Source organism: Sceloporus occidentalis, unplaced genomic scaffold (assembly GCF_023333645.1).
Source record: "Sceloporus occidentalis isolate IW3139 unplaced genomic scaffold, rSceOcc1.0.p SCAF_5, whole genome shotgun sequence".
NCBI lineage: Eukaryota > Metazoa > Chordata > Lepidosauria > Squamata > Phrynosomatidae > Sceloporus > Sceloporus occidentalis.
In genome coordinates, this window is record NW_028316985.1 from 41,167,285 (window position 1) to 41,180,414 (window position 13,130).

At 38.1% G+C, this 13,130-nt stretch overlaps 2 protein-coding genes across 11 annotated transcripts in view; one reads left to right on the forward strand and one right to left on the reverse strand.

Moving 5' to 3' along the window:
* Positions 1–13,130, forward strand: part of LOC149312057 (sodium-coupled monocarboxylate transporter 1-like) — a 104,941-nt gene that overhangs the window by 34,885 nt on the left and 56,926 nt on the right. For 4 of the 5 annotated variants that reach the window (XM_089523860.1, XM_089523861.1, XM_089523865.1 and 1 more), the window contains 4 exons: positions 277–461; positions 5,012–5,115; positions 6,380–6,465; positions 6,754–7,189. In XM_089523860.1, coding sequence (XP_089379986.1) covers positions 277–461; positions 5,012–5,115; positions 6,380–6,465; positions 6,754–6,810 — 432 coding nt within the window. In that variant the 3' untranslated portion in view covers positions 6,811–7,189. Of the gene's footprint in view, positions 1–276; positions 462–5,011; positions 5,116–6,379; positions 6,466–6,753; positions 7,190–13,130 lie in introns of those variants that run through there. The other variant, XM_089523863.1, reaches the window with a different exon arrangement.
* Positions 9,974–13,130, reverse strand: part of LOC149312058 (anoctamin-4) — a 186,539-nt gene continuing 183,382 nt past the window's right edge. For all 6 annotated transcript variants that reach the window (XR_016281224.1, XM_089523859.1, XM_089523858.1 and 3 more), the window contains one exon: positions 9,974–10,560. The gene's annotated coding sequence lies outside the window, so the exon portion shown is untranslated. The remainder of the gene's footprint in view (positions 10,561–13,130) is intronic.

Sequence of the window (13,130 nt, forward strand, 5' to 3'; positions counted from 1 at the left end):
GTATTTGTTTATGAGGAATGAAAGCACTGTTATGTAGTCCACAGTGGACATATGTCTTCTAAAACCCGCTTGCTCCGGACCTATCAAAGCATGTACATTCACCCAACTCTGTAATTTCAAATCCAAATTATTGGCATATAGTTTGCCCACTACCAATAAAAGACTTATTAGGCGATAGTTACCAGGATCCTGTCTATCCCCATTTTTAAAAATTGGAATTATGATGGAATCCTTCCATTATAATTAAACAAATCTTTGTAATTTTTTGTTTCTCAGGGTGCATTTTCTGGGCTCATTTGTGGATTCATTCTTGTATTGTGGATTGGAATTGGCTCTCATAAGTACCCTCCACCTCCTTACAGAACACTACCATTACCTCTTTCAACTGAGGGCTGCAAAAGATTAAATGTCACAGTGGCTCCACAATTAACTACTTCTGTGCCTCCTTCAACTACGCCAAGGTATGCACAAACTGATTTTTAGTATTCTGATTTTTGGGGGCCTCTGCCCTTTCACTTGGAAGCAAAAGTAACAGTAAATAAAGATGGAATGAAACACTGGTATTGGGTCTAGATAGGTTTTTATTAATGTGTAATATTATGTTTGTTTGAAAAATATTTTTACCTTCTGCATATAGAATCATAGAGTTGGAAGACACCACAGAGCCATCGAGTCCAATCCCTGCCATGCAAAAATACACAATCAAAGCACTTTGGACACATGGCCATCTATACTCTGTTTAAAAACCTCCACAGAAGGAGACTCCACCACTCCAAGGGAGTGTGTACCACTGTTGAACAGCTCTTACTGTCAGGAAGTTCCTCCCAATGTTTAGGTTGAATCTCTTTTCCTGTAGCGTGCATCCATTGCTCCAGATCCTAGAGTTTTCTTTGTATGATATTGAAACAAATCAATTTCATTAAGGTTTAGTCATAGAAGAGAAGAAAAGATATGTATCTATTCTGTCTACACCATACATAATATTACTCTAGCTACTGTAATCTTCAGAATTAATGCAATTTGACACTGCTTTAACTCCTTGCTGGATTTCTGCGGCTCCATCCTATGGAATCCTGGGGTGTGTAGTTTGTTGTGGCACCAGAGCTAAATATCACAGAGAAGGCTAAATATCTCACAAAACTACAGTTACATACCACTGGGCCATGGCAGTTAAAGCAGTGTCAAACTACATTAATTCTGCAGTGTAGATTTAGCGGCTGTATTATTTTGAAATTATGTCTAAACAACTAGTGCATGGCCCAGACTATATATGTCATCAAAGTATCATGGTCTCTCCCTTCACTTTGTTTCACTTACTTAGCTTTGTGTAGTTATGAATGTATTTGCCCCCTTTCAAAATCATTTTTATTAGAATAGACTCGTATTCTGTATTGCATTTATGGATTTGTAAACTTGAGTTACAGTTTGTATTCACTAATCCTATATAATCACAACCCACATTAACAAGCAGCTATCTCCTAGTCCACTTTAACAGCTTGAAGCCGGATTGTACCAAGGAGATCTGTTCAGCTGCTGATTGGTGTACAAGGAGGAGGATGTCTCCAGCCCCCTCCCGCCAGTAAGCAAGGTAAGTCTGTGACAATCAGAAGCTGGGCCTCTGTTCCAGTTCCCTGTTTCAGCCTCACTCGCTGGTGGGGTGGCTGGAAATGTCGTCCTCCTTGCAATCAGCAGCTGAACAGTAATGTTTTGCCTATTGTGATTGCTAGCTGTTAAGTCAACTTTGTGTGTGTGTGTGTGTGGGGAGAAATGTTGGGTCAGGAGATGTTACTTAGTTATGCATACATAACTAAGTTGGTGATGTAGAATATTGGCAATAGCTTACAGTTTATGTTACCAAAACCCAAATCTAAAATATGTAACTGAAAACGGTATAAAATACTTTCCAGTCAAAGAGAAAGGAATTGTATTGTCATTTAAAACAGAGAGAAGGGATGTGAAGACACACCCAACTTAAGGTGGTGGCAGGTTTGGGTGTGCAACGCCGGTACCCTGGTGAGATCAAACTCTTCTACCCAAAAAAGGCTCTGAAGCTGAATGTAAAGTTTAAAAAGGGGGGAAATTTAATTTAAAGTACAAAATAGTTTTCTCCTCCCCAGCTCTAAACAAAAGGTACTTTACAGTTGCAGCAATCTTCAGGTTGTCATCTTTCTGGGTCTGATGGTTTGCTCTCCTCACTCAATGAAGCTGATGCAGGGTCTTTCAGCTCCTGAATTCCTCTACAGTATTTTCTTGCTGATGGTAACTAATTCGGCTGAGATGTAAGAAATGCCCTTTCCGGCTGTCTGGGCCTGTTTGCCACCAAAGACAGCTCTCTGCTTGCTCTCAGCAAAGACTGCTCCCAACTAAAACTTCTAGCTACAGCAGAGCATGTTGGGAAAGGGCAAACCAAACCTGGAAATAATGCAGGGGAAACCTACAGCTCCTCCCACAAAATAATACAATAAGCTTTTCTATACTAAAATAATCTATGGCCTGAACCAACACGAAAGAAAATGCAGGGGGAAGTCTCAATCAGTCCTGGCAGGACATCACAAGGGATACTTCAGTAAAAAAGGATTAACGTAAAAAAGTCTTCCAAGCTCACTTAAAAGCAAGCAAATAAAAATGATCTATCACGTAATGAATGAATGAATGAATGAATGAATGAATGAATGCTGTCTTTTGTGCTTGCAAGTTTCACTGTAAGCCAGGCCTTTGTGGCCAGTGTTAAGGATTGAATGAGTTCACAGGGGTAGTCTCAAATCATATAAGAAGTTAAAAGATCAGTATCAATCCTGAAGAGAGCTGAGAATTGAATCAGTACAACTGATACAAAATTGGTATAATATGCTCCAAGTGCTTAATGCTCCAAATCCACAAGCATCAAGACCAGTGTATTCTATACCAGCTGAAACTATGATACTATGATTCTATGATTCTACTATTTCTGAAAAACATGAATAATTACAGTAGTCTCATATGTACGTACCATTGGCATGAGTAACTAAGATAAGACTTAGTGTCTCCAGCTAGAAGAGTCACAGCTTGTGTACCTTTCTAAGCTGTTAACATGCATTGGGTGTCACTGTCACCACCTTTGGTTCCACTGTGAGTGATGAGTACCAGACATCCCCCAGGATACAAACGTGGTCTTTCAGAGAATGTACATTTTCATCCAGATGGGTTACTTACCCACAATACATCTACTATATTTGGATCAAATTTTAGTAATTCACCTTCATTTATCCCAGAACTGCCACCAAACAGCTGTTCAAAATTTCTGGCTTATTATTAAATTTGTTTAAAATTAGGTTATGAATTTATGGTTTAGTGCTTTAAATATTTGAATGTGGAGACCAGGGTTTGAATCTGTGCTTAGTCATAGAAACCTACTGGGTGACCTTTGACAAGTCACATTTTCTCAGCCTCAGAGGAAGGCAAAAATATAACAAATTTTACCAAGAAACCCCTGTGATAGCTTTAGGATCACCATAAGTTCCAAATGACTTGAGGGCACACAAAACCAAAAATATGGAATTTTATATGTTTTGTGCTATAAACCTTAAAGGCTGCTAAAATGCATCAAATAAATAATAAAAATAAATATTACGTTTTAAAACCCTTAAATATAAAGTTGCATGAATACAGGTATATCTCAGTTAATGAAGTAGATGTGTTCCTGGACATTACTTCTTTTAACAAAATTTGGTACCAGAGGTAGCAAATAACAGAAAAATTGGGGATAGATCCCTATACCCCCAAAGTAGATAAGAAATTCAACATTTTCACCAAAGTTTTTATTCAGATGTAAAAGTATGCATACATGAAATGATACAACTAGATCAGATAAGCCTTGCATAAGTAGACACAAAAACATTTTGAACCTACTCAGTAGCTCATTCAAAAATGCATTAAGGTTATTACTCCTTCTTTCACCAACTTCTGTTTTTGTTATGATTTCCATTTTGGTGGCCAAACCCGTAGCTTTCTGCTTTTTTAAAAAATGCTAGAGGTAACTGGTGAGACAGACTAATTTACTTCCCCTCTTTCTCTCTGTTTCTGCTGTTCATGCATGCTCAGTAAGAGACTGTAGAGGCAGCAGCTGTTACTTTGTCTCTTGTAAGCAGGCACACACAACTAGAGTAAGATTGGTTGAGGGGACTGGTCCCATTCTTTTCCAACTCAAATGCATTGCACTGTTTACTCTGCAGGCATGTTGCTGTAAGCCAGCAACTGAAAGTCTGTGTTTCTCCACTTCTTAACCACCCTCCCAGCAAAAAAGACTTTGTAAAAAGTGCTTTGTTGTCAGAGGCTTTCTTTACTGTGATATGCCAGTACAGTGGGAACATTAAAGAGATGTGTTTAGTGCCTACTAGTGGAACAGAAAAATTATTAGTTAATTTATCATCTCTTTTTTGAAAGAGGTAGCTGTGTTAGTCTGTTCCAGCATAAAATGGAAATGTTGAGGGAGAAAGAAGGAATGTAGTAGCACCTTTAAAAGTCACTGATATATTTCAGCATGTGATTTGTTTGTTTCAGTTTCCAGTCCACTTCTTCAGATGTACTGATGGAGTTAAATATTAAGCCACATGCATTCATTATGCCATAAATTGTAGTCTTTGTTTAATAGTACATCCCCACTAGACATGTCTACTTAGGAATAAGCCATTACTCTCGGGTGAATGTTAACAGGGTTGTCATTTTCATCAATTTAAACCAGAGATGGGCATTTGTGAGTTATCCAGGAACCACACTCATGCTATTTTTCAATGTGTGGGTCTCATCTGCTTCTGATGTGGGGGAGGGAAGGAGGCAGAATCACATGCTCCTCAAGATTTCTGGAGGCACAATTTTTTATTTTTAAGCAACTATCCCCTCAAAATGGTGGGCATTGGGGCTCTTTGCAGGCTGATCAAATCTCACCCTTGATTTAAACTGTATTGTGTTTTAACTGATTTGCACTTAAATTTTAAATATTAAATGGAAACATTAAAATTTTCTTCCTTTCCAGACCAGCTATTCAAGAATATTGGTACTCACTGTCATATCTTTACTTCAGTACATTAGGAACAGTGGCCACATTTATTGTGGGAACAATAATGAGCTTAGCAACAGGTAACACTATCTAGTTTCTTCGTTGGCTAATTCAAATTTGCATAGGTTTTCTGTGGTCGTCATTTATTTATTTAGTGCTGTAGATTTTTGTTTTCTTTATGTTCAACAATAGGCCTGCCTTTGCACTTTCTTCCTTGATATTTCTTAGTAGTTGTTCCAGGTCTTTGAGGTTTTCTGCTAGTATTATTGTTGATTATCCCTTCCTCCCATTTTCACTCCTCCTTCTTCTGTGTCCAAGCCTGCTTTTCTTACAATATGTTCTGCATATAAGTTGAACAAGTAGAGTAATAAGATGCAGCTTTGTCTGACTGCTTTCCCAATTGGGAATCATTCTGTTTCTCCATGTTCTCTTGTAAACAATGGAAATACATACATTAGGAAAATATTCATGCATTTCCGTGTGTGAGGAGGAAATAGGTTTTGCAGTTCCATGTGGAATTAGAATAGGATGAGAACACTGGTGGGAGTCTGGGAAATTCAGTGTAAACAAGATAGATGTGTACATTCCTAGTCTAGACTAAGGGGCTCAACAGACTCCCTGAAAACGGAGGATTGGAGACTCTTGTTTTAACTCCGGAGGAATGCTGCAGCAGCCAAACCGTGCAGCGTCCTTCTGGAGTAAAAAGAACCTGCGAAAAGTAGGGGGTTTTTTTGTGGCGTGCTCAGCACGCCATGACTGCACCTGTCACACGTCCATGAGGTAAGCGCAGCACCCGGAGGTGTGGACGCAGCGCCATGCTTGCATCATATATGTGTGCCCTCTATGGATGGCGCTGCATACAGATGGCACCATCCATACGTGCTAGGGTTCTGGAGCATGCGGATGCTGTGCTCTCCGGAACCCTAGAATTGGTCCCAGGCCGCCCCAAACCGGCAGTCTGTACCAGGCCTAAGTTGGTTGAATTCAACTGCTTGCTCTCAGCTGTAGAAAAGCAGCTGGATATTTACTGAGTGTCCTGTATCCTTCCCCATGCATTAATTGGTTCAGAGAAGATGCACCTGCCTTTGCAAATAAGCTTGCATGACTAACTGCATGGGTAGAACATTATGCTCCATCCCGTGCAGTGCAGGATCTTGGTCAATGTCAGTGATTATCTACAAATTAATCTCTGAAATCACTCTATGGCCTGTGGTTCCAAGAGAATACTGGGATCATATCCCACCAAAGGTGGGTGTGTGCAAGCAGTTTGTTCACTATCTGAACTGCATGTGTTTTAATGAATTGCATAGTGTGGGGCATATGGTTGATCCAATTATCTTTTAGGGGGATTAAACCAAGAAGTGGACCCCAAACTTCTGTTTACCAAAGCGGATTTTGTTGGCAACTTTGTATACTGGAAATCTAAATGGGTAAGTGTAATTTTGAAAATCTTTTACATGTATTTTCTATGTTTTGGCCCTAGAACTGTTTTTAAAGTGGGAGGGCTCAAGACCAGCAGGGAAGCCATTATGCCTAATTGCAGGTGTGTTTTTTCAGAACAGTGAAAACACAAAATATATGCCATACATGTTTCCCTTAACCCAACACTGCTTTTACACTTAGTTATTGATTTCAATGGACAAATGTTGTGGAGTGTTGTCTTGGTAAAAAAACAAAGAATAAACATCTCTATGAATTTAAAACCATTCTGGTTACAGGTACAGTTGTATGGAAAGGTTCATCCACCGCATCAGGTCAGATCTGAAGAAGACTGATGGTATAGCAATCTGTAATGATGTAGAAGATGCTCTACCTCTGAATATGATCTAGAGAAGAGCTATTCTACAGAGGAAAAAAAACTCTAAAAGAACATCATTTAAGGCTGTGGTATACATAGTAAAACAATGTTTAGTTTTTATTTTTATTAGTTAAAATTTAAAAAGGGAAATCCATGGAGTTTCCCCCCCAGTGAACCATAAACCCGTTGGTAACCACAATATGACAATGCTTAAGAAAGTTGTGTAGCTTAAAGCCTGTGGTAATAAAAAAAAAATCCACTAATAATTATTTTAAAATTTTAAAATTTAAATGCTTACTATTTATACTGAAGAAATGTATGTAATATTTTGTCTGACCATTTCTTATGTTTGAATAAAAAAGATGCTCTGTAGATGCATTGAAAATGTAAATTTTGTGTAGTTTATGAAATTGGGCATTTTGTAAATTCTAAATATTAGCATAAATCCAAAGGGGATTTATTAACATAATATCTACGCCATTAAAAATGGTTGCTTTGTGAGGCCCTTTTATTCTATCCATAAAAAAGCAAGAAGTATGTAATTTACAATGCATAAAAGATAAGACATTCAAATCGCAACAGGCATTATGTGCTGACATAGGTAATTTTTTTTTAAAAAAAATTAAAAGCAATTATGGACAGTTAGAAATATCATCATAGGAAAAGCAGCAGGAGCTGCTTGCTCCTTTCTGGTCCAGCTTTTTTCTGTTTGGAAACAGTTTATATCTTTCATCATATGTGGAAAAGGAAGTTTCAGCAAGTAGTAGTAAGCTGAAAATGTCAGTTAAGGGAAATAGCCTGTCCATCTCTAGATGGTCCTCTGATAAAGTTCACAGTTTGAAGTGGTATTTTATAATTAAAACAACAATAGTAGTGAAGAACATGGGAATCTAAAGTAATTTGACAAAGAAGCCTTCGACTTCACAACATGTGGAAGACTTCTAGCTTGGAGATTCTGAAAGCATAAGCAGTTTATTTAGGACTTGGTGAAAGTAACAATTTTAGTATAATATACATACTAAACTTTTCTCTTTATCGTGGCTGCCAAATATCCACTCAAAGATGATATTGAACTGTAAAGGCCAAAATGCTTTTATTGTTTTACAGAAAAAAATAACCACTACTAAGAAGGCCTTTTGTCTTGCTCTTAATGTGCACTTCTGGTATGCCTGATATTGATAAAGGTTCTTTGACTGATCTTAGGGACTGAGGCGCAGTACAGACTGCCCCTTTTTGTGGTGGAGTGGGGCCAGGGCAGCCTCACTGGTAGCCCTGCGGCCCCAATCTGCCGTTTTTCCAGGCCAACGAGAAGTGCAAAATGTCGCTTCTCTTTGGCCTGGAAAAGTGGCATCCTTGGGGCTTCATGCCCCTGGACACCCCTGGCACTAAAGAGGAGAAAGGGGCAGCTGCTTTCTCCTCTGCATCACTGGCGCGGCTGTTTGGTTTACCTCAGTTAATGAAGTAGATGTTTTCCTGGACATTACTTGTTTAACAGAAAATTTGGTACCAGAGGCAAAAATAACATGGAAAGAATAGGATGGGTTCCAATACCACCAAAATAAAAAATAAATACATAGAGCAGTTCAGCACATTTCAGCAAACTTTTTATTTGAAACCATACAAATATGTGAAATGACCAGGCCAGGTAAAATTTGCACCAGTAAGCAAAAAACATTCTGCACTTTCCAGAAGCCGTTTGACATCATCTTCCAAAATGCATTCCAGCTGATTTTATCTTTCTTCTTTGTGGTCTCTGCGAAGCACACAATTGAGTTATTCTGCGCCTGGACAGGAATGCTCAGAAACTTCACCAGCTGCCATTTTTGTTGTAATTTTCATTGTTGCAGCCAGACTTCTGGAGCTGTGCTTTTGAAGAATATGCTAGGGGTAGCTGGTGAAGTAGGCTCCATTTTGATGTTCACACATGCTCAGTAAAAGATTCTGAAAACAGCTGCTGTTTACCTTTTCCGTTGTATGTGGGGTGTGGGGGAAGAGAAATAAGTGGGTGGGGTCATGGGGGAGACAGAGAGATCAGGCATCATTGGGGTGATGGAGGTTGCAGGAGAAAGACTTACCCTGACGCTGCTTGGAGAAGGGTGCTGTTGCACTGGGGCTTCTCAGGACTCAAGTGGCTTCCTGGAGTTTGTATGGCTTGAAGTCTTGCTATGGCCCCACTATCCCAATACTTTGAATGAGGTCCTATGCCAGATCCTGTGCACACAGCAGCCTGCTTTGGGAAGGTACTGGCAGTCATGATCACTGGGCGAAGGAGAGGGGAAGAATCATGCCCACTCATACCACGTGACTGCCTGGTAAGTAAAATTGCGGTGGAAGGGACCTACCACACCAAGGCAGAAATGGAGTAGCGGCAAGATTGAGAGCCTATTGATGGGTTTTACCTGTCAGTGAAAAGGTACACAACAGTAACAAACTGAACGCAAGGCAGCAGCAAGATGGACATGACACTGTGTGATAAGTACCAGCCAAAATGCTTTTATTCTGTTAAAATTTTACTTTTCAGCATTGTGTAATAATCTCCTTTGTTAAAAGGAGCTTCTTTGTTAACAGAGGTATGCCTGTAATACGAATTAAAAAATGTAAGTATAACAACAGTAACAATTTCTAAAATTAATAACAAAATACATTACACTAACAGTGCTTAAAAACAAAAGTCATAAAGTGCTGCAAGAAAGCTAGCAATAAAATCAAATGTTTCCCATTAGAACACCAATGAAATACAAGTGCCTTAAATTTCTAGTGAAAAGAGAAATTAAAAAAGAATCAGGCTGAGATATAATTTCAGAATCAGAGCGCCACTGCAGAAAAGGCATTGTAGCTTTAGCTTCCTTGACAAATATCTTAAGATGCAAGAGGACAAGCTCTCATACTTATGTGAAGTCGAAGGCTCTCTCATACTTATCTTAATTTCTAGGTAAGTCTATACTCAGAGCAAATGCTTCCTAAGGTGGTCCCATCATGAGTCAGTTGATCAGGTTTAAAAAGGCAATGCCATGGTAAATTACCAATTTCATTTTACATTTGTTTTGTAAAATAACTAGGATACAAAAGACAAGAATTTCATCCATAATTTATATTTAAAGTTTATTGTTTCACATTATAGAAGCATTAAAGATGGCTTTACATAGATGATATTTTTAAAGTGAAATTTTGACATTCTTCACCATAGGTTTATTTTATTCTTTGCTATTTACAAATAAACAATCTCTATATACTTTATATATATTATACATATATATGATATAACACCTCCCCTCCCAAATATAAACAAAAACATGTAATATGTTTTGTAAACAGTGTGTCTGATGTATATGGTACCTTGGTAGGAAATGCTATTGTAGTAGGCATTGCTAAAGTATTCAGATTTGTATGTATATTTACTGTTATGAAGAGTTGAAAAAGTGAGATGGAACATAATGCAAAAGAGTAGCAAACAGGCTGAAAAATAGTCCACGGTATACAAGTTTTTTTGATTTTAAAAACCGGACTAACATGCTGCTGCTTCTTTTTTTTTTGCCTGGAATGGTCTATGAATAGCAATCGTATACTAGGTTGCAAAAATGATTTCACAGTTGTTAACTCCTTGAAATGTTCTCTCCTGTTTGCTATTTCATATTGTGGCATGCATTGAGATTGCATTTTTTTTCATTCTCTTGAAGGTAGTGTTCTTGTTGAACTGGAATAAGCAAACAGAATATAGGTTTGCTACCTGCAAATATATGCAACAAGAACAAATTAGCACATACATAGGGAAAAAACTAGATGCATTTAATTATTAATATAGATCGCCAGATTTAAGCACATTAGCCAAATGAAATTAATTACTATTGAGCATCTGTAACTACATCCAGATCTACATTTTTTGTTGCTAGAAGACTGCTAATTGATTTTATATATTTTTATTTAACACAGGAGTCAGAGGGAGCATGCAGTTTAGAAACAGAGTTCTTTGTTTAATTATATTTTAACTTTTGAAGCTTTTAGCTGCATTAGTCTTAACTTTCATAAACTACTTTAAGTCCCAGATTGGGAAAAGTTGCTATACACATAAATATAATGATAACAATAAATAGCAATCAAATAACAATCACATTATTATTTTTGATGATGATATATTTAGTCAGTTGTATATTATTGACTAAATATAACATCATCAAATAATGATGATGATGATGATAATAATAATAATAATAAAATAATTGTCAGCCCTGAATATCAATACCCAAACTAGATTTGATGGCTCAGACCCTATATGGAAGACAAGAGTGTAAAGTTCTGCCCAGGTAGAACTCTGTTCCATCTCCCTTCTTACAATGTCTTCCCCTGGGGCATCTTGTGGGCCAGATTCTGGGAGCAGCCCAGATGCTCTGACTCTGCCCCTATAGCGGGTTGCATAACCATGACATCATCCTCCAGGATCCCGAAGAAGATCTGGAGAATGCCTTTGTTGTTGTGCACTCAGCTATAGAGACATACCTGGAAGCTTTTCGGCCTCCCTCAGGCAATATGAGGCCATTTTGGGGGGAAACCTGCAAGAGTCTTGAAGGTATGTGTGAAGGTGAGTCTTGAAGGTATGTGTGCCCATCTGAAAATGGCAGACATGTTAGTGCTCCCTACTTTTCCATGAAATGGAATGCCAGATGTTTTCTTCTAGGCATTATGGAGAGGAAAGTTGAGATAGACATACAGGGTTGCCATCTAATTAGTGCCCAAGTCACAGGAAAGAGAAAATACATGGTCAGGAAATCTAATGTCAAGCAGTTCTTGAAGATTTTTTTTAACCAGAACATACAGCTGTGCATAGATGCCCTCCCCCAAAACTTGTCAAAAGTCTGTTGCACCAAGGATTTTTGATTTCAAAATGCAATTAAACAGTTTTTCAGTTTCATTTCTATTGATATCAATGACATGTTGAACTCTGCAAACTGACATAAAGTGCAGTTTGAAAACTGTAAACATTATAGTTATCCATGTTGGTCCTAATAAAATAATGTTCCATATGTGTTAAGATTATCCATGGGCTCATCCAGAAAGGAAGAAAGTCCCTGGAAGTATTGTTCCTTTCCAGTACGTTTTGTTTTGATTTTACCTGTATATTCATGATTTTGCATCCAAAATCAATTCAATTCAATCTGTTTATTCAGTCATTGACCAATATAAAATAATAAAAAACAATAAAATAATAACTGTACAGCACAATTATTAAACTATTATTGAAATTCAATTTGAGGAGTGTACAGCAGAGTCAAACTCTATCTATTATTGTCGACCAATTGTGAATGTATCTTACATATGACATAACAGAATTTAGCTACCTTAATTACAGTGCGCCTGCGTTATATGCGGACACATTATACGCTGCTTCTTCTGGCGCTGTGCGCTAGAAGAAACAATGGTGCATGCGCACCGCTGTCACGTGCTGCCATGAGCACGAGCCCCATTACTTGTATACGTGTTTTTTGTTTTACGCGGGGGGGGGGGTGGGGTGTCTGGAACATTACTGTACATCATCTGGATTCTGATTAGCAAATAATGTAAATAAAAGGTATCAGAGTGTCCAGGGTATTTAATTAATAGAGGAATAATCATCTGATGGTGAATGCCCTTCTCTTGACAATACAAGAGAACATGAGCTGTAGTTTCTATAGCACCATTGTCACAAGAACAGAGCCGTGAATCATAGCGTATTTTCCTGTATCTCCCATCTAATACTGCAGTTGGGAGAGCATTAAATTGAGCTAATGATAGAGCTCTTCTAAAACTGGGTTAGGTTACATAGTACAGATAAGACACTGGAGATGATAATGACAACTGATTATCTCTAAATGTCTAGAAAAGGTAGCAATTTTAGTTTGCCCTTCATTGTCTAGAATCCTTTGCTTTATGGCCAGTTTTGCTTGCTCTAGTCCTATCGTTAAGATGGTATTTCTAGATAGTCCAAGAAGATTCAATTTCTTATAGATGGCTATTTCCCAAGAGGAATTATAGTTATCTGCCACAATTAGCTGGGCTAGTCCACCAAGATTATTATTTAACTTTAGCCAGTAATTAAAGATGTTTATCCACAGACTAGTGTTGATTTTCCTAATCCCTGCTTCCCTTCTCAGTACAGCGTTTGGTATGCATCGGGCAACCTGGAATATGCTTCTCAGGAATTTTGTTTGAATTCTTTCAAGGGCAGTTGAACAACTGTAAGGTCCTAATTGGGCCCCATATAACAATTGTGATTTAGCTTTGGCCATAAAAAGTTTGATTGCCGCAGAGATAACCTGTGCTCCC